Genomic DNA, 27,676 nt, shown 5'->3' with positions numbered 1-27,676 from the left:
AAACTACTACCCCGACTACGTATACTCACCATGCCAAAGACAAAGGAAATCAGTCTTGAGCTCAGAAAGAAGAGAGTGGAGGCTGGTGATAAGGGGGAACTGCCATTTCCAAGCATTTGGAAATTGCAGTATAGCCATTCCTGTACGTTGTAAGTACAAGGAGATACATTCTGTAAGAAACAAAGCTGGGCGTGGTCGTAAGCGCACGCAAGAACTCTGGAGAGGAAAATAGTCTGAGAGGTCAGCAACAAGACGCAGACTTTTGCCATGATGATTGTTGCTCACCTGGCCTCTTCTGGAGTTGATGTTTCAAGGAACACAGAGATGAGGGCTCTTCATCGTGGTGGGCTTCAGGGCAATCGTCCCAGAAGAACCCCGTTACTCAAAGAGCGGAACATCACAGCCAGACTGAGGTTTGCCAGTGAACATTTGAAAGGTAAAGATGAGTTTTGGAAGTCTGCGCTTTGGTCTGATGAGACTAAACTGGAACTGGTTGGGCACATGGACGTTGCTTATGTTTGGCAAAGAAAGGGAGAGGTCTTCAACCCTAAGAACACGGTTCCCACAGTTAAACATGGTGGGGGGAGCATCATGCGCTGGGGTTGTTTGCAGCCTCAGGCACAGGGAGCCTTATTCAGGTGCATGGCATCATGGAAAAGGAAAATTAAGTTGAAATTTTGAGGGATAATATGCAGAAATCTGTAGTCTATACTTAGGTTGTCGCTGGGTCTTCCAACAAGACAATGACCAAGAGCATACATTGAAATTGGTTCAACAGTTTCTGAATGATTCCAAAACCAAGGTCCTCGAGTGGCCCGCACAGAGTCCAGACCTCAACCTTGTTGAGAATCTGTGGCGGGTGCTCAAAGTGAATGTCCATGCTTGGAAACCACGCAATTTGGACCAGCTGGAACAATTTGCAATAGAAGAATGGGCCAAAATCCCTCAGAAGACTTGAGCCACTACTCTAAGAGCTTGTTGTCAGTAGTGGCACAGAAAGGGTACACTATCAATATTATATTAGCCCCCGGGCTAATAATTTTGGACGTCTCATTTTTGCCCTTTCTTGTTTTCACTCAATAACATATCCCAATCCAACTTAGTGGACATTTTGTCTTTGTCATGGTAAAAACAAATACACTATAAACACTTGATGTTAATTGGTAATTTCCATGGAGAAATCAAGATATTTTAAAAATGTCATAAGGGGAGCTAATCATTTTGTAATTGAATTAAAGCATATAGGGTGTTATCAGGTGGTTGGGATGATGTTTGATGGTGGTTGCTAATGTTTTAATAGAATTTTTAACTTTTCTTTACTTCAGTTTTGTCAAATCTTTCTATTTGGTGCCATTTTTCTGATTGCTATCCTTTTCTCTTAAATGCTATATAATTTATGTCTACGTCTGTCTGGTGTTGGCCTTTCTGGGTTGTTGCATAACTCTGAGATATTCTCCATCTTCACAACCTTTTCTTCCGTCCTCTTTACCTTCAGTCTTTGCTTCCTCACTTCCCTCTCCACCTTAAATTCTTGTCTGCGTTTGTACACAACCAGCTTCGTCCTTCGGTCAAGCAGTCGTTCTTTTTCTGCCATTTTCTGTGAATTACTGAGGTGACCTGTAAACAGCAGAATATGAAAGGTTAAGTGTGGAGTCCAGTTGTACACTCACACCCGAAAAAAATTGTTTTGTTCCAAGTTGTTAAAAATGCATGTTGGCCTGGCAACATTGAGGGAGATAAGAGCTATCTTAGCTTAACTGAGTTTTACAATTTTAAACTCATTGTTATAATGACAAGAAGCTGCTAACCTGGCTCTCTCCAAAACACATCAAGCAACACCTCTAATGAACACAATGTACCTTGTGTGTTTCATCCTAACATTTCAATGTAATGTAATATCACACAGTAGCCTGTATTAGTCACATGGGCTGCTTCTCCGATTACATTAGCGTTCAATGAATTTAGTGAGTAATAAGTTCAATTTCAGGACTTTAAATAAAGGACTATTACTTGTAATGGAATTTTTTTTGCATAGTGGAGTTGGAACTTTTACTTTTGAAAAATAAATACCTGTTCCACCACTGGTCTACTGTGACTCTTTATCTAAAAGGACGCTATACATATACCTGTATGTCATGTTATGTAACAAAATGTAAGTTTGCTTTCTTACCGTGACGCAGGAGGTTGCGCTCATCCACGACGGTTGACTGGATTTCTCTAGCAACGCGGTCTATCTTGTGGTTGAGCCACCAAATGTAAGTCCTTGAAAGCAGACCAAAGGTTTTCCTCTCCTCCTCCTGGTTCTTGTTCTTCATCTCTTCACACCTCTCTCTTTCTCTTTTTACTCTTTCTGTTGCTTCCTTTTGTCTTGCATCCCCTAAGTTCCCTCTTGCACTCAGATGGATGGATAAAAAGCTATTAGCCGGCTCGGTGTCTTCATAAGATGAAGACGTAGAGGAAGGGCTGCGACCACGTCCATCCTGACTCAAGGTGGTAGAAAGGGTAATCTCCATGAAGGACACAGGACTTTGTTGTTGCTGCCTCCTCATGGTAGAAGGCTCGTCTTCTTCAGTAGATGAAAATGAAGAACTCTCACTCCTCCATGCCTGAAGGCGCATTGGAGCAAAAGGCTCATCTTCTTCAGAAGAGGAAGAAGGGCTCTCACCCCTTTTTTCTTCCTGCCTCCTCGTGGAAGAAGGCACGTCTTCAGAAGGGGACGACAAAGGGCTCTCGGCCCTTTTTTCTTGCTCCCTCCTCGTGGTAGAAGGCTGGTTGTCTTCAGAAGATGTAGACATAAAGCTCTCACTCCTCCATGCTTGTTTCCGCATTGGAGTTACAGCCTTGATTTCATCAGAAGAGAAAAATCTCACAGCCCTTAGTAGTCGGTGCCTGGTGGTAGAGGCCTTGTTTTCTGCACAAGACAAAGGGCCCTCACCCTTTTGCCTGTGCTCATTCACGGTGGTAGAAGGGTTGGTGCCAACGAAGAACAAAGAGGTCACATCCCTTTGTTCTTGCTGCCTGGTGGTAGAGGGCAGGTTCTCTGCACAAGACAAAGGGCCCTCACCCCATTGCCTGTGCCCCTTCATGGTGGCAGAAGGGTTGGTGCCAACGAAGAACAAAGAGGTCACATCCCTTCGTTCTTGCGGCCTGGTGGTAGAGGGCAGGTTCTCTGCACAAGACAAAGGGCCCTCACCCCACTGCCTGTGCCCCTTCATGGTGGCAGAAGGTTTGATGCCTCCACTAGACAAAGGGCCCTCACCCCTTTGTCCATGCTCCCTCAAGACGGTGAGAGGGTTGAGGTCTTCAGGAGACAAAGGTCTCTCACACCTTTGTTTGGACTTCTTCGAAGAAGAATACCTACCTCCTGAAGGCCGAGGTCTCGCAAATGATTTTGGTCCAGAATTGGATCTAAGCATTTTCTCAATGAAAATCTTGTTCGTAAACTGACGTATTGAAACTGCAAGTACAAACACACAAACACACAAACGAACACAGCAATTACTTCACTGATAATCAAGCAGCACACTAAGCAAGTTATTTCGCTTAACTAAACCGTCTAACTGAACTCAAACTGAGAAATATGTATCTGGTCAAACATCATTATAGCACTGTGCTTGATAACAAAAATGCAAAAGGTCACTTATAACACATAAGACACATAAGACTACAGTTTAATGTACTTTAAAATAAATCAGTCAAGTATTAAGGAATTATAGACACAAACAGTGGTAGTCATAAGTTTATGAAACAATGCTAAAGTTGACTAAATAGAGTAATAAAAAAACATCTTTTGGAAATTGATCTTGATGTCTTAATTAAAAAAAAGAAAGAAAAATCCAACCTTTAAGGACACTAATTTTCTTTGTGAATGTATAATGTATAATAAATGAATGTTCCTTAGATTTTGGAAATAAAATAACCCCACATCATCGCGTAGCCTTTACCATACATATAGAGGCATGGGGAACTTTCCATGAGATCATCTCTCAATGCAAATCAAACCTGCTATTAGGCTAACTGAAATAAAACAATGCCAATCTCTAGGTATGTGATAATGTGTATGGAATATTTTAATTCCAACGGCAAAGGTAACTTTGTCAGGATGCATAGTATCCGGATTAATGAAATAACTGGCCTTTAAAAATAAAAATGTTCCTGCCTCTATGGGAATTTAACATATGTGGTGTATACTTATGCCCTTTGTATTTTAAGTAAGAATATTAATTTATTTACAACGTATTATTCATTCACAAAAACAATGGGTGCCCTTAAAGGTTGGATTTTCCCTTAAGGCACTAAGATCAATTTCCAAAAGATGATTCTTTATGATTCCTCTTTTTAGTAAACTTTAGCATGGCTTCATAAACGTATGAGCACCACTGTATACAGGACATATACTCATTAACATACGGTAGCTGCAACTGGTAGGCTACAGTGACGGGATCAAAAAACGGCCCTGGCAACATTGCTTTCTTTGTTTTCTCTCTCTTTTTCTCGTTTTCTCACCCCCTCCCTCCCCCTCTTGGTGGTGGTAGGTGATAATTAATAATAATAATGGATTCGGCGCTTATAAAACATACATAATATTTACATAATAATTTTTTGATTACATAATAGCCTATTATAAAAAATGATTTTTTTTTTTAAATAAAGAAATTATTGTCATTATTTCATTATTATTAATATATATATTAGATCCGGATGGCCAATCCGTCACTGGGCTAATGAAAATATTAGACTATATTTCTATCAGTAATAAAAAAATTATAAAATCACTTTAATAAAAGCAGTGTTTTCTACAACTAGCTCAAATACACCTTCACTGCAACACAACAAGACATTTATGTTTTCGATCAACAACCCACAGATCATTTTAAAACAGGACTTATTTATCTATAGGAATATTATAACATGTTTGAGAAATAATCTTTAATCCACATGTGATGTGAATGACACACATAATGATAATAATAATAACAATTAAAATTGTTTAGCTAGCTAGTGCAAGAGACAAAGTGCATTTGCATCTCCAGATCACAGCACATCTGATAGTTGGAATATAAATGCTAAAAAAAAGTTTTTATTTTTAACAGAGGAAAGTTAATGTATTTGTTCCCCACACAATGGCTCTACTAAACAGAACAAGTTGAGTAAAACACGTAGTTTTTGCTCAGCTGTGAAGTGCGACTTACCTCTGCAAAAGATTTTGTAGAAGGAAGTCTGTTACACTGTAGCTTAGACAACCATGGTCTGTTGTTATGTTTTGGATTTTAAATAAAAACACACCAGTCTACGTTTAGTTACGTCCAGTTACGTCTAGTCGCGCATTACGTGTTCTGATTGGACTTCCGTTTGAGTGTAGACAACCAATTAGAAACGTAGGATTGGCCAATCGCAGACAACCAATCACACGCCGACAATCAAAGCTGAACCTGACGCTGAGGTCGACTGAGGTGTCTAACGACCATAGGCTACAGTATTTCTGGTAAGTCTGAATGAAATATATTTTTGTAACACTCACTGCTTGTATATTTACTAAGCCTGAACTAAAGTATTCTTTACTATACTCACTGTAAAGACTGCCCCGTTGATTTTTTGATGGTTTGGGAAAGCTAGCTAGCTAATGGTATCAGCTCAAGCTAGCCATACTAGCTTAAGTTAACTAGCGTTAGCTAGCGTGGAATAAAACGCTAAACGTTAAATTCCAAAACTACTGGTTGAAAAATCCTGTAGATTAAAGTTATTGTTGCTGGAACAAAGAATTAACTTTTTACATATTACTAACCTAATTCATGTTTCTGTTGGTGCCATAACAGCATGTGCCCTCTCATGAATGCATTGAATCAGAGAGAAATTTTCAGATAGACAGGTTTAACTGGCAAGTTCTGGGAAAAAAGATTTTTAACTGATATGGCATACAAACTTTGCCAGAGGGAAATGGGCTGAAAAGTGGATCAAATGTCAACTTCATAAGTTATCTGTCCTCTAACTCAAACCTATCTTCATCTGAAGAATCAGGGTTAAGCAGTTGTCATCCTGCTCTGATCACTGACCTTTTTTACACTAACATGCATTGTCATATTAGAAACTGAATTTAGAATAATTTAAAATAATGTTAAAATACTAATGTTGTGCTTCTACTGTGTCTAAGTGCATTTCAGTATCTATAAGTGAAGATGGCAACCCCAGTAATCCACATCGTCAACCCAGGGGCCCCTGCACACCGTCAACAGGCCGTACTGATGGCGACTAAAGAGGCCCGTTGATATCGTGAGAAAAGAAAAGAGTCTTCCCTAAACCTCCACAGGAGCTGCTCTTCCAGGACAGCACCCTAACACATTCAGAGAAGCTCCTTCCAGTAGAGAGCATCCCTGCACTGTAGCATCAGCTGTGCCTGAAACAGCTGGCAGTCCTTTTGGCCGTTATGACACAGCACCTTCCACGGGTTTGTTGCAAATGATGTGAAGTAGTAAGTTAATTATATTCAATACCACTGTTGACTGTGCATTTCTTTTGATTGCATGTTTAAAATAAAAATCAATTTACACAAAACTACTTTATTCAGTGTTTATTATTTATTTATGCAAATGTTTTTTTCATCACTTTAATTGCAGTTTGGCTCATGATGATGACGATAGTATTAAGTTATAGGTATGGTATAAGTACCAAAAATAACCCACAAAAAACTATTGATTCTACTTTTAAACTACCATTTGTTACGTATTTTTCACATAAGTATAATATGTCAATATGTTGCACTTTTTAATGTAAGCCCATCAGATTTTTCAATATTAAGTTATTGAATCACATGTAGGACATGTGCCTGCTGAAAACTGAGGATATATCTTAAAATATTACTTAAGAACTACTTTTTATTTTTAAATCGAACTGAGTTCCAACATTACAGGAATTACACACATACGTATGTGTGTGAGTGTGTGTTATAAATATATAGTATACACAGTATGTGTGTGTGTAATTAATTGATGTGCTCACTTGTTTGTATGTATGTGTGTGTGTGTGTGTGTGTCGTGATTTGAAATTGTATTGTCTTATCTATCTATCCATATAGATAGATAGAGATAGAGAGATAGTATCCTAGGTCACACAGGGGCAAATAGCTGTCCAAACATTTGATTTCCTACCTGATGTTCTCTTCTGCTACACCTTCAACCTACTTTTGAAACCATTTAAAGACCAGCTCCCCTAGACCAAGATCAGTGTGCAGCAACAAGTTCCAAGTCCCAGGAGCAGCATACACAGAAGCCTTTCTTTTGCATTTCAAGATGGACGTTGAGGACATAGAGATCGAGTGAGTCTTGGGACAATGTCCAAGAGTGGAGACAGGAGCCTACAGCATTTTTCAATTGGATAAATGTATATAGATATGAAGGAAGTCGGAATTACAGTGGAAAAAGAGGAATAAAAAAGCATATTTTGGAAATTGATCTTAATGCCTTGATTAGGAAAAATCCAACCTTTAAGGGCACCCATTATCTTTGTGAATGAATAATGTATCGTAATTAATGTTCTTCTTTAAAATATATAGCCCCTGCCTTTATTTAGGAAGATCCACCTTTTAAGAACACCTATAAAGTTCCATGGGCCTTTGGAATTAAAATACCCCCCCGACATCATCACATACCCTTCACCATACCTAGGGATTGGCATGGTTTTATGTCAGTTAGCCTATTAGCTGGTTTGATTTGCATTGAGGGGGGGGGGGGGGGGGGGGGGGGGGGGGGGGGGGGGGGTATTTTAATTCCAAAGGCCAAGGAAACTTTATCAGGATGCATAGTATCCTGATCCATGAAATAACTGGCCTTTAATAATAAAAATGTGCCTGCCCCTATGGGAATTTAACACATAAGGGTGTGTATACTTATGCCCTTTGTATTTTAAGGAAGAATATTTATTTATTTACGATACATTATTCATTCACAAAGAAATCTGGTGTCCTTAAAAAAATGAAATATGGCATTAAGATCAATCTCCAAAAGATGTATTTTTATTCCTCTTTTTAATCAACTTTAACATGGGATGTAAACTTATTCTAGCCACTGTTAATTAAACAAAGCCTGTGATTAAGTTTCCTGATTGACAAAGCCGACCAACCAGCACACAGAGCCTGATATTTGAAATAAACTTTAGTGCTCCATGGTATCTAAGGAGTGAAGGCATTACTAATATGCATACATACTGTATGTTAAAACATCTCCATAGTCTCCTGAGCTGCTGCCATACAGATCAATCAAAGTACGGAGTGTGGATCAGTAGCTGGAGAGATACTACTTCACCTCCTGGGCACTGCCAGGTGCCCTTGAGCATGACACTGACCCCCCCCCCCCCCCCCCCCCCCCCCCCCCCAATCGCTCAGGGTGCTGGTCAAGCTGGCAGCCCACTCACTCTGACATCTCTACATTTGTGCATGAATAGGTCCTGAGCATGCATGTGTATTTCAGGCCTGTGTGTAGTGATTACTAACAGAGTGTAAATTGTAATCTCCCTCCTGGGGATCAGTAAACAATATAAATTATAAAACTAGAAAATTCTGCGGAAATTCCGCAGAGTGTGCCTACTACTTGGTACACATACTAATAGCAATAAAACTTAATTAAAAGTAATACAAGTTTTAACCCTTCAGAGATAGAACTTTTGAAAACCTATTTAATACCTTTCTGTTTACCAGAAACAGCTATGAAGTAGCTAGAGCTAATCCAACCAGAGTCCATTTAAAAAAAATAGTACTTTTAGAGTGTATACAGCCAACATATTTTCAATTTCAATTTTACTTTTATTTATAGTATCAATTCATAACAATTCATGTTCACATGTAAATAGGTAAAGTATGTGTTTATTTCAACCAACACTAGAGTTGTCATGGTTTGAAAAGTCTACAGAAGACCAAAAACATCTTTTCCCAGTTTTATTTGGTTTCTGGTGATTCTGAATGAAGTGTGTTTATCGATGCTAAAATGACTATTTATCTACATGGAGTCTAGTGTTTTTTTTTAAAGACTTTTCTGTTTCCCAAGAACAGCTAGACTTCAGATCCAGTATTGGGGGACTACTAAGGTCTATATAAAAGAAACCTCAGATACAGTATTAGGGGACCACTAAGGTCTATATAAAAGAGACTTCAGATCCAGTTTTGGGGGACCACTAAGGTCTATATAAAAGAGACTTCAGAGACAGTATTAGGGACCACTAAGAGACTTCCATTCCTTTTTGAATGGGCATACAAGTGCGACACCATGAATACCTTTGAGAAAAGACTATCCCACAATATGCACTGTTATTCTTATTTGAACTATTGGCTGAAGGTCGCAAAGAAACAGGCAATGAATGCCTGAATTCCATCATGCAGCCGTCAATAGAAATTAATGGGAGACTGAGCGACTGTTTGTAGGACTGAAGTGTGATGTGAAAAGATCTGTAACCTTAATTACTTGTATACGTTGAAGTCACATTTTAACACAAGTTTACATGTCTGACATGTTAAGCCTAACATTGGTCTTCTACATCATTAGAATCAACCACTGGGGGTTGGTATTATATACTTTCTTTGACAACTGAAAGACAAATAGCCTAACTTCCTCCCCTGTCATAATTCTTTTCTCCTTTTTTTGTTAATTTCTGAAAACAACAGATTCTCACAGAGTTTAGATGATAGAGAAGTTCCGGTCCACTATATGTATGAGATAACAACCACAGAAATAATGCCAGTTCATTGCAAACCTTTTACATGTTTAATGATACCCATACATTTTTAAACACCGGAACATGTCATGAAGGAGTACTAAAAGGCAAAATATTCATTGGCTTTGCAACCTATAGCTAGTGCCAATTACATCCAAACATTTACACATACAAACACAACTCTCTGATATATATTTTAGTTTAAATGTTTTTACAGTCCTTTTTTCTTTGATTTTTAATTGAGAACAAATAATGATTGACATTAAAAAGACTGTTACACCTCAGGCTTCAACCTGTGAAAAGTTAAGGAAGGGGATTTAAAACATTGTATCAATTTGGCTTTATATCAAAAAAGAAATATTCAGATTTAATTTCCCAATTCTGAAAACAAGCCTAGAGTCCAATGATGAATTGCGATTACAGTTGAGATCATTCTATGACTACAACCAGCTATGAAACAGAGGAAAAGCGTTATTCATATCTGCTACGTATTTCTGCTGTCTTTGCAGACATGGCGGTTGTCGACAAAGCAAGATATAAGTGGATGAAAGAGGAGAGAATTTTTAATTTTAATTTATGAGCAAAATACAACAGCTATTTTAGATCGTTGTATTTCTACAATCGATCTTGCATTTACGTTTGTCTGCATCATCATGGCAATGTTTTGATAGCATTGTCTTCTCATAGGTTGATATGTTGCTTTTAGCTGATGGCATAAGCACTATTAGAATTTGTGAAATACTAATCTATGGCAAGATCCATTTTGGCTAGCAAACTTTGTTCAAGTCGGAAATGAATGGAACCCCTTAAAATGTGTCAAAATAATTAATTAGACCAAGTTGATTGGAAAACAGCATGAGATCATTACACACAGGTTTTTATCCGAATTATATTTAAAGCCTTTAAATGGAAACCCACTTTCGATTGACATTGCAGGCTTGCACTGCAAAATGTGTTCAATTGTTAAAGTGCCAACATTTACGATTCAAAACCAAGCTGTCTCCAGAGGGATACTCATTAAGTACACCGTAACAGAAGCTGTTTCCATCCACACGTTTTAATCATTTTATAATAAAATGCGATAAAGTTTTAGGTTATTTTATGGTTGCAACCCGCCACAAAACAAAGAAGAAGAAGTTTTAGTTTATTTCCGCCCAGTATTTCCATTATTCCATATTTTTGCAAACATGGCGGGGTCAACAACAACAGATATAAGTGGACGAACAAGGAGACGAGACTTTTTGAATTTAATTTACGAGCAAAATATGAGGGCTATTTTAGATAGTAAAAATCTGAGAAATTCCATAATTTATCAGGAAGTCGCGAAGGAAATGGAAAACAAACGTTAGGACACGGAAGGCGCTCAAACAGCGAGACACGTGTCAAAAGAGAGTTGTCTCGCAGCGGTGCCGGAGGGAAAATAAATGGCAAGTTGTCTGCATCCCCATAGCGATGTGTTGATAGTGTCGTTGTTTTCTTATATAGCTTGATATGTCTAGAAAAACTTTGTTTGCAAATGTTTGCTTGAATGTTGTGCGATTCAGTGCAAAAATGAATGGAAACACCTTAAAGTGTCTCAAATCAATCCGATATACTAATTGGATCGTAAAACAGCATGTGACGTCATTACTCACAGATTTTTATTGGCTTTAAAGCTGTTGGATGGAAGCACACTTTCACCAGCTTTATTCACAAGTTTTCTTACCGAACTTCAGATAATTGCAAACAAGTGGATGGAAACAGCTAATATGAGTAACAGAGTGGACTGTATGTGACAAATACATCATCTATTTGTAAATCAGGCCTGCATCCAATTTTTGTCCTTGGCTTTAACAAATAGTCCAACACAATCACGGACTAGAAAAAATAAAAACCTCCTCCTGTACCTATAGACGTACAACCATATCACGCATTGTAAATTTATTTTATAAATAAAATCTGCATGTTACATACCTGAGGGCCAATTCAGGGATGTTTTTGAATCCTGCACAATCCCGTAATTGTCTCCGTCTGTTACTTTAAATTGTTCTGCGTTTAATTTCCTTTTTTCCTGGGATGGTCCAACCTCAGTATAATCCACAACTACAGCAGATAACTTCTAAGGTAACATTAAAATACTATTAGACCTATATAAAGAAATCTCCTGCTACTATTTACCTGACTGTAAAAAAACAACACAGGCTTGTCAGGTGTTACACCCAAAATCTATTGACCCATCAGAATGTGTGCTCTGTAGCAATCTACCTGCAGAAAATAATTCGGGCTTTGCGGGGAAAATCAGACCTGGGCAAAGGCATTAATAAAAACTATTAAAATAAATAGCGTTCTTTTCACCGTTAGTCACGTTTGCTGTTATAGGTCATTTATGATCATCATATGGAACATTAAACAGTTGTCAAAACATTGAAAAGCCTACATTGTGCTGAGTGCTTAGAAAAAGAAAAAAAAAATTGAATGCAGAACTTGTACTGTGCATTATTTAATAGTTAATAGTTTAACTTCAGAAAAACTGTTTTGAGTAGTTCTTCTACCACTGCCAATACCAACATTTCCAGTTAGTGAAAGGGTAAAATGTAAAGCAAGACGCTAAAAAAAACAAGGGACTGCTCTGTGCGCAGTGGGGGCGGGGCTTCAAGGCTCTGCTGACTGTGTGCAGCATGTCATCTAACGAGGGTTACCAGCAAACTAATTGCTAATGAATATCTCCTCTAAGTGTGTTTTACAGGTGTTGGATATACTAGTGGTACAAAAAAAAAAAAAAGTCTGCTTCCCTGGAGTCAACGAGCAGGAGCCGACCGCTCCAGGAACAGCCCCACACTGCCACTAAACCTCAAAAGGTGTTAGTTTGCAATACTAATGGCACTAATGCTGGGAATGGTGGTTCTGCCAGAGGTTGAAGAACAACTATTATTAGTATATACAGTATACATATAATTATAACACCACAGAGTAAAAGTCCTGCATTCCAGAAATAACATTTCAGGTAATCAGGTGAATGTAGTACAATGCTTACACAGTAGGTAATTACTAGAAATAGTTGAGTTGCATATTTTTTAAGTGCTTTGGGGGCCTTTTGCAAGTTTTTTTGGGGGGTAGAATGAATCAGAATAGTAACATAATTCAATATTTTTTTATATCTAATCATCATAATAAATCTATAACTGTTTGGGGCCCATTTAGCTGGGGGCCCCAGGCAATTGCAGTCTGTCTCTGTGCTGTGATACAAATTGCCTCTCTAAGGAGACAGAAAGGCTGTGTGCTGTCACTCGCTCAGTGAAAATAACATCTTCTACTTTTCATTACTACATATGTTTCCTACATAAACATACCACTTAAGACAGCTTTGTTGTTGTTGGAATGTGTAGCTATTTCTCTTTTGACTGAGCTAAGCTAACTAATGGCATGTTTTCAACTCGACTCTCTCTTTTTGTTTTCCATGAGCAAAATTGGAAGATAATGTCACGGCACTTTTGCGCAGCGTCACAATGGAAAACGAAAAGATAAAAGTATTGGTTCCAAATAAGTGAGTCGAGTCAAGCAGTACCGTACGATACAGTGGAAACAAGGCATAAGCTAACAGGTTCTCCCTGCTTCCAGTCAAAAAAGAACTCCACTGAATATGACTCAGCATCCTTTGATATTGACACTTTACAGTGAGAGAAATTAAGTCTGGTAGTGCCAGCGGTCCTAAAAAAAACAACAGCTGGAAGTCTCTGGAAATGTAAATCTGGAAATCACAGTAGTATAACGCAATAGATTTTTGTTTTGCTTAACGTTGGATGAACTTTAATTGTATTTTAAGTCAATTCATATTATAAGTCAACTCATTACAATAATACTATGGAGCTGTAAGGTGCTCAAAATATTCATGTTCTGTTCATCATGTTTGACAAAGTGGTCCGTGAACAGTGCAGGTACACTGTGATGAGGGCAGTATCCCAGCATCATCAGTCAAATTGTTAGCTACAGTTGTGTTCAAAATAATAGCAGTCCAACATCACTAACCTCATACATCGTTCTAAATGGCAAATAATTAACTAGTAAGTGTTGTAGAGTCATAGAACAGTCATGACATGCATGCTGCTCATTCTGTGTAAGTGAATCTGTAATTGAAAGGGGCATGTTCAATAAGTGAGGTGACTGATTCTGTGAAGAAACAGGTGTCAATTATGGACCATATTTAAGGAAGGGAGGAACCATATGTTGTACATGCTGGTTATAGGGCAATTCACAATGAAATACTTAGCAAAATGGCTCCTTTTAGACATTGCTCTGAGGAACAGCGGCCTTTGATTAAAAGGTTGATTGGAGAGGGGAAAACATAAAGAAGTGTAGACAAGGATAGGCTGCTCAGCCAAAATGATTTCAAATGCCTTAAAATGGCATCCAAAGCATGAACCATGTGGGGGAAAAAACGGTCAACTACCATTCAAATGGATGGAAGAATAGCCGAAAAGGCAAAGGTGATCAGCTCCAGGAAAAACAAAGAAGACTTAAAGTTACCTGTGAGTTCTGTTACGATCAGAAGAAGGCTATGTGAAGCCAAGCTATCAACTAGAAGCTCCCAGATAGTCCCATTGCTGATAAAAAGACATGCACTGAAATGGAAATTTGCCAAAAGGACACACTGACTGGTCAAAGGACAAATGGCGCAACATTCTGTGGACTGATGAGAGCAAAATTTTTCTTTCTGGGTCTAGGGGTCACAGAAAGACTGTGCAAGGGCCCCCCTGCAATGAATTCAAGCTACAGTACACTGTGAAGACAGTAAAGCATGGTGGTGCAAAATCAAGTTATGGGGATGTTTCTCATACTGTGGTTTTGAGCCTATTTATCACATACCAGGGATCATGGATCAGTTTCAATTCATCAAAATACTTGAAGAGTTCATGTTGTCTTATGCTGAAGAGGAAATGCTTTTGAAATGGGTCTTTCAACAAGACAATGTCCCAAAACACACCAGTGAGCGAGCAAAGTCTTGGTTCCAGATGAACAAGACTGATGTTATGGAGTGGCCAGCCCAAACCCTGGACCTCAATCCCATAGAATACTTGTGGGGTGACATCAAAAATACTGTTTCTGAGGCAAAACCCAGTAAGGCAGAAGAATCGTGGAATGTATTTCAATCATAATGGGCTGGAACACCTGTCCACAAGTGCCAGATGTTGGACAACTCCATGTAACATAGATGTGAAGCAGTTCTCAGAAATAATGGTTATGCAACTAAATAGCAAACCCTTGAGATATTTTTCATTTTATACAATAAATGTTTGAGTTTGTGAAGAAAAATGCAAATACTGCTATTTTTTGAACAGCCTAATATTTCTTTTTCTTCAATTTCTGAAAAGGTAGAACACAAACTTGATCAAGACATGACCAAATTCATGTCTTGATTTGGAATTGAATGTGCATTGTTCCCAATGGAATTAAAAGCTATTCTAAAGGTTTTGAGCAATATTCACTTTTTTTTTTAAACACACTGCTATTTTTCTGAACATAACTGTGTGTAAATACAAACAACACGATTTAATGACAAATTGATGGATTTAGTCTTAGGCACTCTTTTACCACTCTGTGACCCCCTCTCAGTTTAAAACAAGGAGTAGGAAAAGGTTGAGAGGGCTTTAGGGACAATCATGTCCTTTGCCTTAAAAAAACAGAATTCATATATCAACGCTACGTGCCATGACATCACAGGATACAGCCTTGCTTATTGTTCGTGCTTACATAAAATGCTAGAATTTCCATGTACAGGATTTTAATCATTCACCCGTCATAGCCCCCAAACTAGATGAGGATCAGTTCCAGATGCTATCCACCTCCTCCAGCGGTCAGTCTACAAACCACACTGGGACTGCTGTCGGTGTCTGCGAACGCTACACATTTGGCTGAAGGACTGTCCGCACCGTGAGCAGCTGTAGGGCTTCTCCTGCGTGTGGACAGTGCGGTGCCTCTTCAGGTGGCTGGACGAGATGAAACTCTTCCCACACAGTGTACATCGATAACGCCTCTCTCCAGTGTGGATGAGGAGGTGGACCCGCAGGTTGTTGGGCTGGGCAAAGCCCTTCCCACAGTGGGGACAGGTGTAGGGCCTCTCCCCTGTATGCACCCTTTGGTGCAGCTCCAGGGCGGCTGCGCTGGGAAAGATGCGCCCGCACACAGCGCACACCATGGGCTCTTGAGCAGCAGCAGCGCTGCTACCGTAAGGCCGCCTCTGGATTGTCGTGTTGGCAGAAGGAGCTGTAGTGGGAGGGGGCGGATGAGGCGGGGGAGGTGATGCAGCCACGACAGCAGCAGCAGCAGCTGCGGCAGCGGCCATGTCGAAGGAGGCGGCGAAAGCAGCCATTTCATGAGCGCCACCTGTGTAGAGCATGGTTGGAGGGCCATCTAGACTGTCCCCTCCACCCTGCGAGGGGAAGGAAGCAGAGGGGTGGCCAGTTTCTGTGTTCCCCAAACCCAGCTGTGCAACTGCGTATGCTGCACCAAGATGGCTGACCCTCTCCTGCATCCAGGCCAGGTCCAGGCCCAGACTGTTGAGGCGATCGGGGCTGGGCTCATCGGAGGCTACAGCGGCTGACAGCTGAGAGGGATGTTCATCTTCTGTAGCATCATCCGTCTGGATCTCTGGCTTCAGAGCACCCTCTATTAGGGTCCCCCCAAAGTCCCTGCGAGTAGCCTCAGAGGCCGTGACCCCTCCACTGCTGGATGTCAAACTGTTGCTCAGAAGTATGGCAGCTTTACGTTTCGCCCGAGGCCTGCAGGTCAGGTCCATTGTGGCATCAGTGGGGGAAGAAGAGGTTGGAGGCTGGGTGGTGGTGGAGGTGTTGTTTGCGACACTGGTGTTAAGAACAATATCACTGGGAGGGGTTTCCTCACTAGGTTCCATGGCTGAAGACACAGGGGAACAGGGTGAGAAAAGTTAAAGAAAAAAGAGAAATTTAAAGAAAGCCAGACAGAGAGGGCTGATGAGAATTGACAGGAAAAGAATGAATTGAGTACAATCAAAAACTAGAAATAAAATTGACTTTGGGATAAATCTAGGTTTGTTCCCAGCTAAAATGTTCTACTCAGTGTAAACCCAGTTTTCCCTGCTACCACAGAAAATCAAAGTTGTTTTGAAAAAAAATTGTTTTCTGATATACGTGCATTTTTGTATTTTTTTAATCTAAAATCAAATCACAAGAATACACTTTACAGATAAGGTAGGTCTAGACGACACTCTAAAATGTACAAAGAACAACAATTCCAGTTATTACCCTAAGAGCAAGCATTTAGTGTGACAGTGTCAACAAAAAACTCCATTTTAGGAAGAAACCTGTCAGACCCAGGCTCTAGGTAGGCGGAGTCTGACGGTGCCGGTTGGGGGTGTGATGAACAGCTGTAATAAAAGTCACAATAAAGATAATGGAACTATGACTACAAATAGTAGTTGTAGTAGCAGGGTGCTGAGCAGAACCACAGCCACATCTGCAACCATGATACAGTGCCACCCTAAACTAAGGTAAACTGCTGAGAAAAAACATAAAGGCTCCAGGGAATAGTCTCCCCAGAGCTAGGTTGGTAACAAGCATTTCTGAAAACATGGATGCACACAGATGGAAAGAGGGGAGAGAGGAGCTCAGTGTGTCAAAGGAAGTCCCCCAGCAGTCTAAAACTATATGCTATAACTAATTATAACGCAATGGCGATTTCGGAGCGGTTTCTGGTTAAATAAAAAGGGTCTTCGTTATATTCTTCCCTGTTTTATGTTACTAAATATAACAATCATAAGACGGACAATGACGGAATATTAACCGTTTATTAGCCCAACGGCAGATCTTTACAGCAGCATGGCTAACACCAACAATGTAAACTGAAGTTACCCAGAATCCATCATGTGTATCTTAACTATGGAATAGAGAACAGCCCAACATACACAACATCTTCTCTCCTCTCACGTGTTTTTCTATGCATCTGAAGAATCTCCACAAGACAGTTCTGTAGGCATGGTAGGAGTCTTTAGGAGTTGATTCAATGTGCACACAATGAAATGGCTCTTTTGGATACTCTCAGGGATGAAGAGGAGCTAGTGGCGAATTCTTTCAAACCTTTTGAACAATTAACAACCTTCAGCTATCTGTTGAATCTGTCGGTCCACCAAAAATAGTTTCCTGCTATGTCCTCCATTCTCACTATTCCACTGTGTCCTGCATGAAGTTGCTGCAATACTTTGACTCATAATGACAAGGGAATAATCACTCTCCTCCCCCACAGCAAACATCCTGACTGAACTGACGATTTTCTAACTGTCTTCTAACAAAGTGCTTTAAGTTTGCATCTTCACCATGAGGTTGGCCCTTGACAACCATGTCCATGGCGGAAGACAACCCTGAAACAGGATTGAAAGGTAGTGGATCATTGCTCCACAGTGGGCCCCCTGAAATTTAATAAAACACATGTTTTATGCTACTTTTTAAAACGTTTCTGTCAACTTTTTAGGTTTTCAAAAGTATTTTACACAATGTGATGGGGGCGAACTCAACGCTATATCAAGGAGGCTATCCTGCACTTGTTGAAGACGTGGTGGCTCAGTTGACAAGCAAGACACAGGCTCTGGTGAGATGGTTGCCATACAGACTGATGTTTGAAAGTGTATGGATTATGTTGAGAAGAGTGAGACTCGTTTGGCGGAGACAGACACCTGGCTTTCTGCGTATGAGAAAAGGCTTACTGTGTGTCATGCCCGACTGAAAGACAAAATAGCGGACATGGAGGACAGATTGCGCAGAGATAACTTTTGTTTGCACGGGATTTGTTGCAATGAAGTTGTGGGGGACAGAGAAATTTTTTTTTTTTGCATAGTTCTTTAAAAATAAACATAAAACCTGTTTTAAGGAGAATGAAACTACTCTGGTCTGAGTTTTCCTAGTAACCTCACCAAAAAGGCTCAGGATTCTGCAAAATAATCAAATTTGAACGTGTCTGTCAGTGGCTTGTTGATCTTTACATAGTTAGTTAGTTTCCTATCCTGGCCTGGGACACATTGCTACGGTTTGACAAAGGACTTATTGGACTTTAACTTAACACTGCACTTCCAATAGAGGCTTTTCCCCGACGTCACGTTCCGGGCAGTAACCTGGATGCGCCGCCATATTGGAGGCACTTGGTGTAAACAACTGAAAGGAGTACAGTGGAGTTTTTAGCACTTTGGATGGTTTAAGTGAATGTAGCCATGTCTAAACAACAGAAAAGCATCCAAGATGCAAAGGCACATAGGGAAGGACTTGGACCACAAGAAAAGGCGTGATTTTTTTTTAGAAATTACAGTTTATTAGCGGTGCAGATCCCTATGAGTTGGCTCCCTCTTCTCCCTTTAGTTGCATATCCCGATACATACTATCTAGTATACTATATACTACCTGCTTTTCTCACCAAGCCCATACACAGCTGCACACCTTAAATCCTACAAAGGTTTGGAGGCCTATAACCAGACGGTGTGTGGATGAGTGAGGGAAACGCAGTACTAAGTCATCATTGACCGTTGTGTTGTGAAAATGAGTATGCAATAATGTCTTTAATCAACCTAACCTTAACTGTATGACATCATGTCGATACTCAAGGTGTAGCCAAGTGACTCTCAATTGTTTTGTTTTTTTCCTTTCAAAGAGCCCCGTTTTGCTATCTACACTACCTGAGTGAGTTAGGACTTTTAGAACCAAAAGCGCCTCCTTTCCTCTGATAACTTCTGGCATTCCTCTCCCTGGTTTTGAATAACTTTTGGAAATCGATAATATTTCACATGTTTTTTCTGCATAACAAGTTAAATGTGTTTGGGTCCATTACAGACAGAAAAATAGGCACTTACTTCTTATCCTCTATAGAAGATCCTTTCCATAATGTCAGACATTTATACTAACAATTTGAGTCTGTTATTGGTAAAAACAGAACTTTTAGCTGGTTAAATATGGAATTATTTTTGTGCCTTAAAGTCCAATCAAAACTTCTCAAGTATTCTTAAAAGATCCCTCACTGAAACAAAATCATATTGTTGTAATCCACTGTTTAGGGTGTCGTTCTAACGTCAGCCTCACTAAAACGTTAGGTCAGCCACTGAGCTGTCACTCAAGTGTCAAAAAACTTTAGCCAGTGGGGATGTACCCTTGAAAGGTTTGTACCAGCGCAAAGGAGAAAGCTGGACGCGCAAATGCAAACGTGATGGAGAGAGCAAAAGACTGAAGAAGCAGAGGGAAGAGAACAGAGCTTGTGACGGGAGGTCGTCTGTTCAATCCCCAGACCAACAGGATAAAATCTGGGTGGCGAACGTGAAACAGCAGCGCTTGTTCTCCCTCACTAACAACACTGTGGTGCCCTTGAGCAAGGCCCTAAACCTCAAAAGCGCTCTGATGGAGCTGCTTAGTGGCAGCCGATCAGACTGTGGTTGCACTGGGCAGCTTCCAGGTATGAGCGTGACAGGTCGGCGTTTCAAAAGAGAGGCTGCCTCTCAGTAAACCTGCTCTGAATAAATAAAGGTTATATAAAAAATGAAAATAAAGGACATATATCATATAATAGTCCTTGTTTAAATTAGTTACTTAGACACCACGCCACATGTACATTTAGTCAACAGCATTTCTGTTCCCTTCTGTCTTACCCTCTTTTGGAAGCCAAATTAATAGACCATAGAGGTTCATTCTTGACTTATACGTGAGACATATCTGTGATATCTGTGATATGTCTCACATAATATTCTAAACTTAAGGTTACCTGGTCAAGGACAGAAAAATGTCTGCTGCCACTAGTAATTTGTAATAATTAGGGAGGTCTTTCTTCATATTCTGCTTTCATTGTATGAAAACCAGAGTAAACATGAATATAATCATGTATTTAATCATGTACAGTGAAGAGCCACACTCACCAGTAGACAGGCCACACTCTGCCCTGATATTGACCTCCACCTTGAGGTCCAGGTTGCAGTCATCTTTCTCCACCTTTTCCTGCTTCACCAATGGCAACCCCTTGGTTTTGTCCTGCTGTGATACATGAAAAAGCAGCTGGAACACGACATGGACATGGACATGGATCTGCATTCATCAGGTGGGGGCTTAATATACCCTATTAATAAACTATTTGTACGGGTAGTAAAAATCGATAACTAATGCTCTCTTTGCATTGTTGCCATTAGCGCTGTTAGAGTTCCCCGTTTCCTCCACTCTCTCCCCCTTTGTGATCCTCTACTTTTGCACAGTTCTGTATGTCAGAGGCCACTGGAGCAACTATGGGTTAAGTGTCTTGCTCAGGGACACATTCATTGATGAATCACAGTGGGAATTGAACCCAGATTTCCCACACCAAAGGCATGCGTCATATACAGTATATATGTATGTTATAGCTTTTGCCATTTGAAAGTTGCTTAAGGAATAGTAATGGTCACTAGAACAGCACAAAAACACTGCTGGTTTGAATGTTTACGAAAAAGTGGATCTAAAAGTAGAGTGTGATAAAAAGTGAAATATATTACTATTATTATATAAGGATTCCTCTCGCATACAGTCCGGCTTCAAGTCACCAACTCAACATCTGGGTCGCGAATTTCCAGTCTCTAAAGATGTTCATACGGATCAGAGTTTCCATACATTCTCTCGGCATGTTTGTTTTTATAATTCTCCATTTTCAGGCACCATTGTGTTTTATTATATAAATGAGCAGGTCACCTGTCAGTGTGTCATCTCCATTGCCTTCATTTCTATGTTCCCAGAGGATAAATGAATGCCTTACCTACTGTATCACTGTGAAATAGCTGTAACTCAATAGAACTTATTTTAAAAAAATCTGCTGATTAATCTTTACCTTTGAAATGTGATGAACGGGTTTGTCTTCAGAGACGACGGGAAGAGGCGGCACCACGGGCTGATGGTCTTCAGCTTCTGAAAAATATCAGTACACTGAGCAAGTAACGTCCACAGGTTTTCCTGCCTTTTGAACTTGTGTGATTTTGGATAACTGTGTCATCATTTAGCAAGTACAACCTTCAAAGTAATAATGAATAAGCTACTGAATAGCTTACAGTCCTTCAGACTATAATCCTGTGCTGTCTTGAATGGTCAGTTCTTATGTAAAAAAAAAACATCAAGTAGTGACAATATAACATACCATAGCAACATGGTGCAATGAAGCAGGCCTGTTTAGTTCTTTTGGGAATGATTGTAAAGATTTACAAAGAATATCTTTATGGCATTTACTCTCTAACTGGGGCGTTTTGGGACCTATTGGTGGGATTGCTGTGGACAAAGTACATACAGCGATACAGCAAACATCAATGAACCACGTGTTCAGCTAATATAAAAAAGCTCACGTTATCAAAATCTAGTTTTACAACATTCATTATTTTAGTTGTATGCTTATAGGCCTATTACTTTATAATAAATGGATGTGTTCACTCAAATAACCATAAGACTAAATGAGGCCAAGTTCCACCAGCAGAGAAAAACTGTACACATAGAACAGAGGGGAAGGAGTCAGGTTAATATGAGCCCAGCAGCAGGGAGTTATGCAATGTAATGTCTCGCTAAATTTGGAGAAATGAGGCCAAAACTAACAGCATGTCATTGAAATATAACTGTCATTTTGGCCAGCCTGCCACACATGTGACACCCTGTGCATGTATGATGCTGAGGTCCACAGTGCCACTGGAGCATGGTAGTGTGTGCTCAGACATGATGACAAGTTAGAGCAGGATGGAAACACACAGCTACTACAGGCCCACTACTGCGTGGTAAATACTGAATGCATCGGCTTATTAATACGCATATATTCTTATTAATAAGCCTTTAACGAGGACAGATCTGTGCCATGACTCCCTCACACGTAATGAAGCAATGGTGGTGCAACCCAGCAGGCCAGCTGCAGCCCTGCCTCTTGCCATCTATATCTATTTACCTTCGGGTGGCCTAAAATGAACGGCGTGCATTTCCTCCCGCTGATTTCGTCTCCTCATCTTCCTCTCGTCGTTCCGCACCTTGACGTCTATTTCTCGCAGTTTCTGCCGCAGTGCATCGTTCTCCTTCTCGCTTTTCTCCCGCTCCAGGTCCATCTGGGAGCGCAGCGCCGCGTAACCATCGTCCACCAGTTTGCAGATCTCCGCCACTGCCGAATTGGCCAATATCTCTATAATCGAGGCGATTTGCGCCTGAAAGCCAACGCAGTCCGCCATCATTGCCAGGTCTGTCTGTCTGTCTGTCTGTCTGTTCCTGCACGGACGGATGCGCTCGGTAGACGGCTGCTGCGGCGGCGGCGGCGGCGGCGGCGGCGGCGCACGGGCGTGAACAGACTGACACGATATGTGACTGACTGCTGACTGTTTCACTGTCTGCCTTTCTTTTCTGTGCTCTAGAATGTTGTGGTTCTTTGAGGGGCGAGAGTCGCTTCTTGATGACGTCAGTTTGTTGTTCAGCATCACTTCACTATACACAGAAAACTCAAAATCAGTTCAATGTGAAGGCTTCAGAGAGATCTGTCCACGTTAGGTAAAGTTCTTCTGAGTAAAGTGGACGGATGGCTATCTCTATAATAATTCACACTACTCAATCTATGTTTATCCATCAATCCCTCTGTGAAGAAATACATAACATTTTAATTATTTTTATTTGGAAAAAGATATGCCACCGTAGAACCTATGGACATATTAGACTTCATGGATGTGAACAACACCTTTAGAATGAAATGGATAAAGTAATGTTTAAAAGTTCCAAAATTCCTTTGGAACTTCATTCCACAGACCATTTTGGCAAAAAAAGGATGCCTTCCAGTTGTTTTACAATGTAGTTTTAATGAAATGAAAGTATTGCAAAAGCTGTTCATCAACCAGTGCTTAACGCTGCAAAATTAGGCTTTATTCATAATTTTTCTCCACACAGAACTATCAAATGGAACAATGAATTCATAACCAGGAAGAATAAGTATCTACAACACTTGCTTGATAGGAATATACTTTTTTTGCAGACTAACAAAATGATGAAGCTCAACTTCTTAGTTATGAGGAATTTCTTAGATCTGAAATCTTTCCTAGAAAGAATGTAAAATGGTAATAAATAATATAGTGGAGTTCTTCAATAGTGAAATGTCACTCTGAGAGACAAGAATTGCAAGCATTGGATCCAAATTTCTTTGTTAATGGAAAAAATATTAAAATTCATAAATGCACCAATTGAATTATTATGAATTATTTCTACATCAAAAGAACTCTTTTTATTCTAACATTCACTGGGAATCAACATGGCTTCTACTGTACAAATTTGTTATTCCCCATAAACTGAAAGAATTACATTTTTAAATATTCATCCCACTAACCAATTTGTTTTAAGATTTGTGGCTGTGGACAATACATGTGAATTTTGTAAAATTGAAGAAGAAACTATTATACATTTATTCTGGGAGTGTCAGCATTCTGTGGAGTTACGGAAGAAAATTGAATACTATTTCAATATTCAAAAGAATCACGTAATTAAATTGGAAGCAAAATATGTTATTCTTAAGTATGATAAAAAAAACTAAACAATACATAGTATTGTCAACATATTAATACTACATAGGAATATTCATATCCATAAACATTTTCTAAATCTCGGCCAGCTTTTACTCACTTCAGAATTGAATTTTAGACTTTTTTGAGTCTTTATAGCTGATGTATTATGAATGTAAGGGAAAACCCTTACATTCCATTTCACCTTTTCTTTATATTTGTATTTTCTGTATTGTTTTATTTTTTAGTCAGCATTTTTGTGCATATGTGAATACTCCTCTGGAACAACCCGTAGGTCTGATTGTGGTTCACTTTAATTAAAAAAGTATCTCTCTTTGTTGTTAGAAGACACCAGCCTAGAAGTCACACATGCTCAGGTCCTTTACATGCACAAATGGAGAGATGTCAGAGTGAGGGGGTTGCGACTGCTGGACAGGCGCCCCAAGCAGTTTGGGGTTTGGTTTCTTACTCAAGAGGAGGTGAACTGGCACCTCTCCAGCTACCAGTCCACACTCTGGTCTTGGTCTGTACAGGGACTTGAGCCAACTCCCTACAGACTGCCACCCTGTTTGGTTCTCTTCACCTGTGCATTGTGAACCCAACACACTTCAGATTCATGTTGTCTATGACAATGCGTTGAAGCCCTGGGGCCCAATCGGAGCCAAAGTAGAATAGAAATAGAGATGAGTACTCTTTCACTGACAAAGTGAACACAAAAAGAACTGAGTCCCAGGACTCGGGTTTGAAAGGCTTTTTCTGTTGGTCCACTTTAAGAGTTTGGTTCCCAATAGGTCAAACAACCTTACTCTTTTGTTGGTCATTGGTACATTAGTCTCGCATTGCCAGCCCTTCCTCAACAGCAGAAGAGGGTCACTAAACATATATTCAATGTGTAAAAGAGGGTCGCTACTAGTTCTTTGCCATAGGGTTGGTGTGTCAGGGCGTAAAGGCGACGTCGGCCTTTGTAGCCACTAGTTCTTGGCGTGTCAGGGCCTTAACGCCTACAGACGCACTCCCACTCTCACAACCAGACCCAGTAGTGAACCTCCCAGACACGCCCCGTTCCAAAAATTGCATTTGAGCTTTGTCAAAGGTTTGACTTTTGTGCCTATATACTGAGCTAACCAGGTCCAAATTAAAATTGACTTGTTCAAACTGTATAGGAACTTGTCACGTCCACCTCACGCTCTTATTTTGTAATTGACTTCCTGTTTTATTTTAAATTTACTGTTTGTTTGCATGTCAGGTCACTTATCTTCCCATCTGTTTGTTTTCCCACCATTGTGATTACCTGTCCCCACCCTAATGTGTATCACCAGTGTGTAGTCGTCTTCCCCAGGTCCAGTGTATAAATATAGTCCCCTTGTTTCACTTCCCCCTACCCAGATTGTTGTAGTACCTCGTGTGTCTAACTCTCCAGCATAGGCAACATAGGCAAAACACCTACAGAAAAAGTATACTGTAAGAACTGTGATTTTTGTCATCACATTGTGAAAAGCAACATATTTGAAGACATTAGTAGACCCAGAACATATTACATAATCATTTGTGAACTGCAAAATTAAAAGTGAGTGAATTAAAGAGAAGTCTAAATCGCATCGATATCTGGTGTTACCACTTTTTATTCTTTTGTTTCTTGTCAAATTTAGTGATTAAGTATTATGAATGTTTTATTATAATGATGCAGTGAAGTCTGATTCAGGATGCTTCCCTCTGTTCTGGGTGATGGATTTTCTAACAAAAATGGAAAACAATCTGGAGGCAATATATACATTTTATTGTAAACATTAAAGGTACAATATGTAACATTTCTGCATTAAATGACAAACCTGTGTTATATACAGTATTTTGTTGAGTCACGTACTTAGACTGTCCCAAGTGTTTCCAACTATATTTAAACCTAGAAAAATCTCTAATTATATTTCGGACGTGGGACTTTTCCTATAGTCACCTGCCAGTGGCATCATATAACCTTTGACCCCTCTGGTTCCACTAACTGCCATCACAACATGGGCACCAAGATGATACGTTCGAGAGCACTTGTAAATTGTACATTGTCACAGAAATTTATACTCAGTAACTGTAATACTGCTTTTTTTCTGCCACATGGCATCATTTTGTCATTGGATACATAAACACTTTGCAACACAGCAGCAGAGACCTTATTTATAGATATTGATTGATTTCAATATCGATCAAACCAGCTAACTTGTGAAGCATGAGCATTAGCAACAACTTTAGCTAATGCTAGGTAGGTAACGTTATAAGGTTACATCGTTCAACACACTTCTAAAGTTATTTTAAGTATGATTGTTTTGACCATGGTTAACAGCACTGGGCTAACCAACGAATAAATTCATCAGTATTGTTGGCTGTATAAATTGACATCTAATCCAATGCTTATTTAACCAGCTAGCACACCCCGGTTTGTCTGCCTCACTCAAACGGCGCCCGTCTTTACAGTTAGCTAAATTAACCCCACAAAAGGGGGGTTAGGCACCATAACAACTAGTTAAAGGTCCAATGACATGGTGCTCTTTAGATGCTTTTATATATATATACACACACCTTAGTGGTCCCCTAATACCGTATATCTGAAGTCTCTTTTATATAGTCCTTAGTGGTCCCTAAAACTGTATCTGAAGTCTCTTTTATATAGACCTTAGTGGTCCCCTAATACTGTATCTGAAGTCTCTTTTATATAGACCTTAGTGGTTCCCTAATACTGTATCTGAAGTCTCTTTTACATAGACCTTAGTGGTCCCCTAATACTGTATCTGAAGTCTCTTTTACATAGACCTTAGTGGTCCCCTAATACTGTATCTGAAGTCTCTTTTACATAGACCTTAGTGGTCCCCTAAAACTGTATCTGAAGTCTCTTTTACATAGACCTTAGTGGTCCCCTCATACTGTATCTGAAGTCTCTTTCCCAAAATTCAGCCTTGGTACAGAAGTACAGCCACTTTAGCCAGTCCCACATTGAGCTTTCCTTAGTATTTGCCATTTCTGAGTCTCTAGCATCTTGAGGAGAGTGGGGGTGTGGTCTTGACCAAATGCCACATTGCTCGTTTGAAAGCAATGAGGTCTCTCTCCCATGGGTGGGCCAAATTCTCTGAGCGGGCAAAGCAGAGAAAGGGGAGGAAACCGTGCCCTTTATGACCCTATAAGGGTCACAATTCCAGATCAGCCCATCTGAGCTTTCAATTTGTCAAAGGCAGAGCAGGATACCCAGGGCTTACACCTATCGCTATTTCTAGCCACTGGGGGACCAAAGGCAGGCTGGGGGAATGCATATTAAAGTAATTAGTGCATAAAAAACCTCAAAGTGACATTTTCATGCCATGGGACCTTTAAGATTACAAAAAGTGAAAAGGAGATCCTGGGCAGCTGAGAGACCTATGCTGGTGCATAACATTGACCATCGGATCGTTTGGACAACCTCGCCCACATCCGTCACCCAGCGTCGTTGAGTAACGTTAC

At 40.0% G+C, this 27,676-nt stretch overlaps 2 protein-coding genes across 3 annotated transcripts; both read right to left on the bottom strand.

Annotated features, from left to right (window-relative positions):
* Positions 1-1,217: 1,217 nt before the first annotated feature.
* On the bottom strand, positions 1,218-3,127 carry LOC117952757. The gene is made up of 3 exons (XM_034885286.1): positions 3,047-3,127; positions 2,171-2,743; positions 1,218-1,617 (listed from the first exon to the last, which is right to left on the bottom strand). The coding sequence occupies exons 2-3, from the start codon at positions 2,616-2,618 to the stop codon at positions 1,379-1,381; spliced, it is 687 nt and encodes a 228-aa protein (XP_034741177.1). The 5' UTR covers positions 2,619-2,743; positions 3,047-3,127; the 3' UTR covers positions 1,218-1,378.
* Positions 3,128-15,079: 11,952 nt separating this feature from the next.
* LOC117952741 (zinc finger protein 335-like) lies at positions 15,080-23,140 on the bottom strand. Of its 2 annotated transcripts, none has more exons than XM_034885275.1 (4): positions 22,615-23,140; positions 21,526-21,602; positions 20,594-20,705; positions 15,080-16,587 (listed from the first exon to the last, which is right to left on the bottom strand). In XM_034885275.1, exons 1-4 carry the CDS (start codon positions 23,129-23,131, stop codon positions 15,536-15,538), a joined length of 1,758 nt encoding a protein of 585 aa, XP_034741166.1. In that variant the 5' UTR covers positions 23,132-23,140; the 3' UTR covers positions 15,080-15,535. The 2 variants fall into 2 exon arrangements, with proteins under 2 accessions (XP_034741166.1, XP_034741159.1); XM_034885268.1 differs by having other exon boundaries at positions 15,081-16,587; positions 20,594-20,708.
* Positions 23,141-27,676: the final 4,536 nt, after the last annotated feature.

Source organism: Etheostoma cragini, chromosome 2 (assembly GCF_013103735.1).
Source record: "Etheostoma cragini isolate CJK2018 chromosome 2, CSU_Ecrag_1.0, whole genome shotgun sequence".
NCBI classification, from domain to species: Eukaryota; Metazoa; Chordata; class Actinopteri; order Perciformes; family Percidae; genus Etheostoma; species Etheostoma cragini.
The sequence above is the reverse complement of the archived record's forward strand: the minus strand, read 5'-3'. Positions and strand labels throughout refer to the sequence as shown.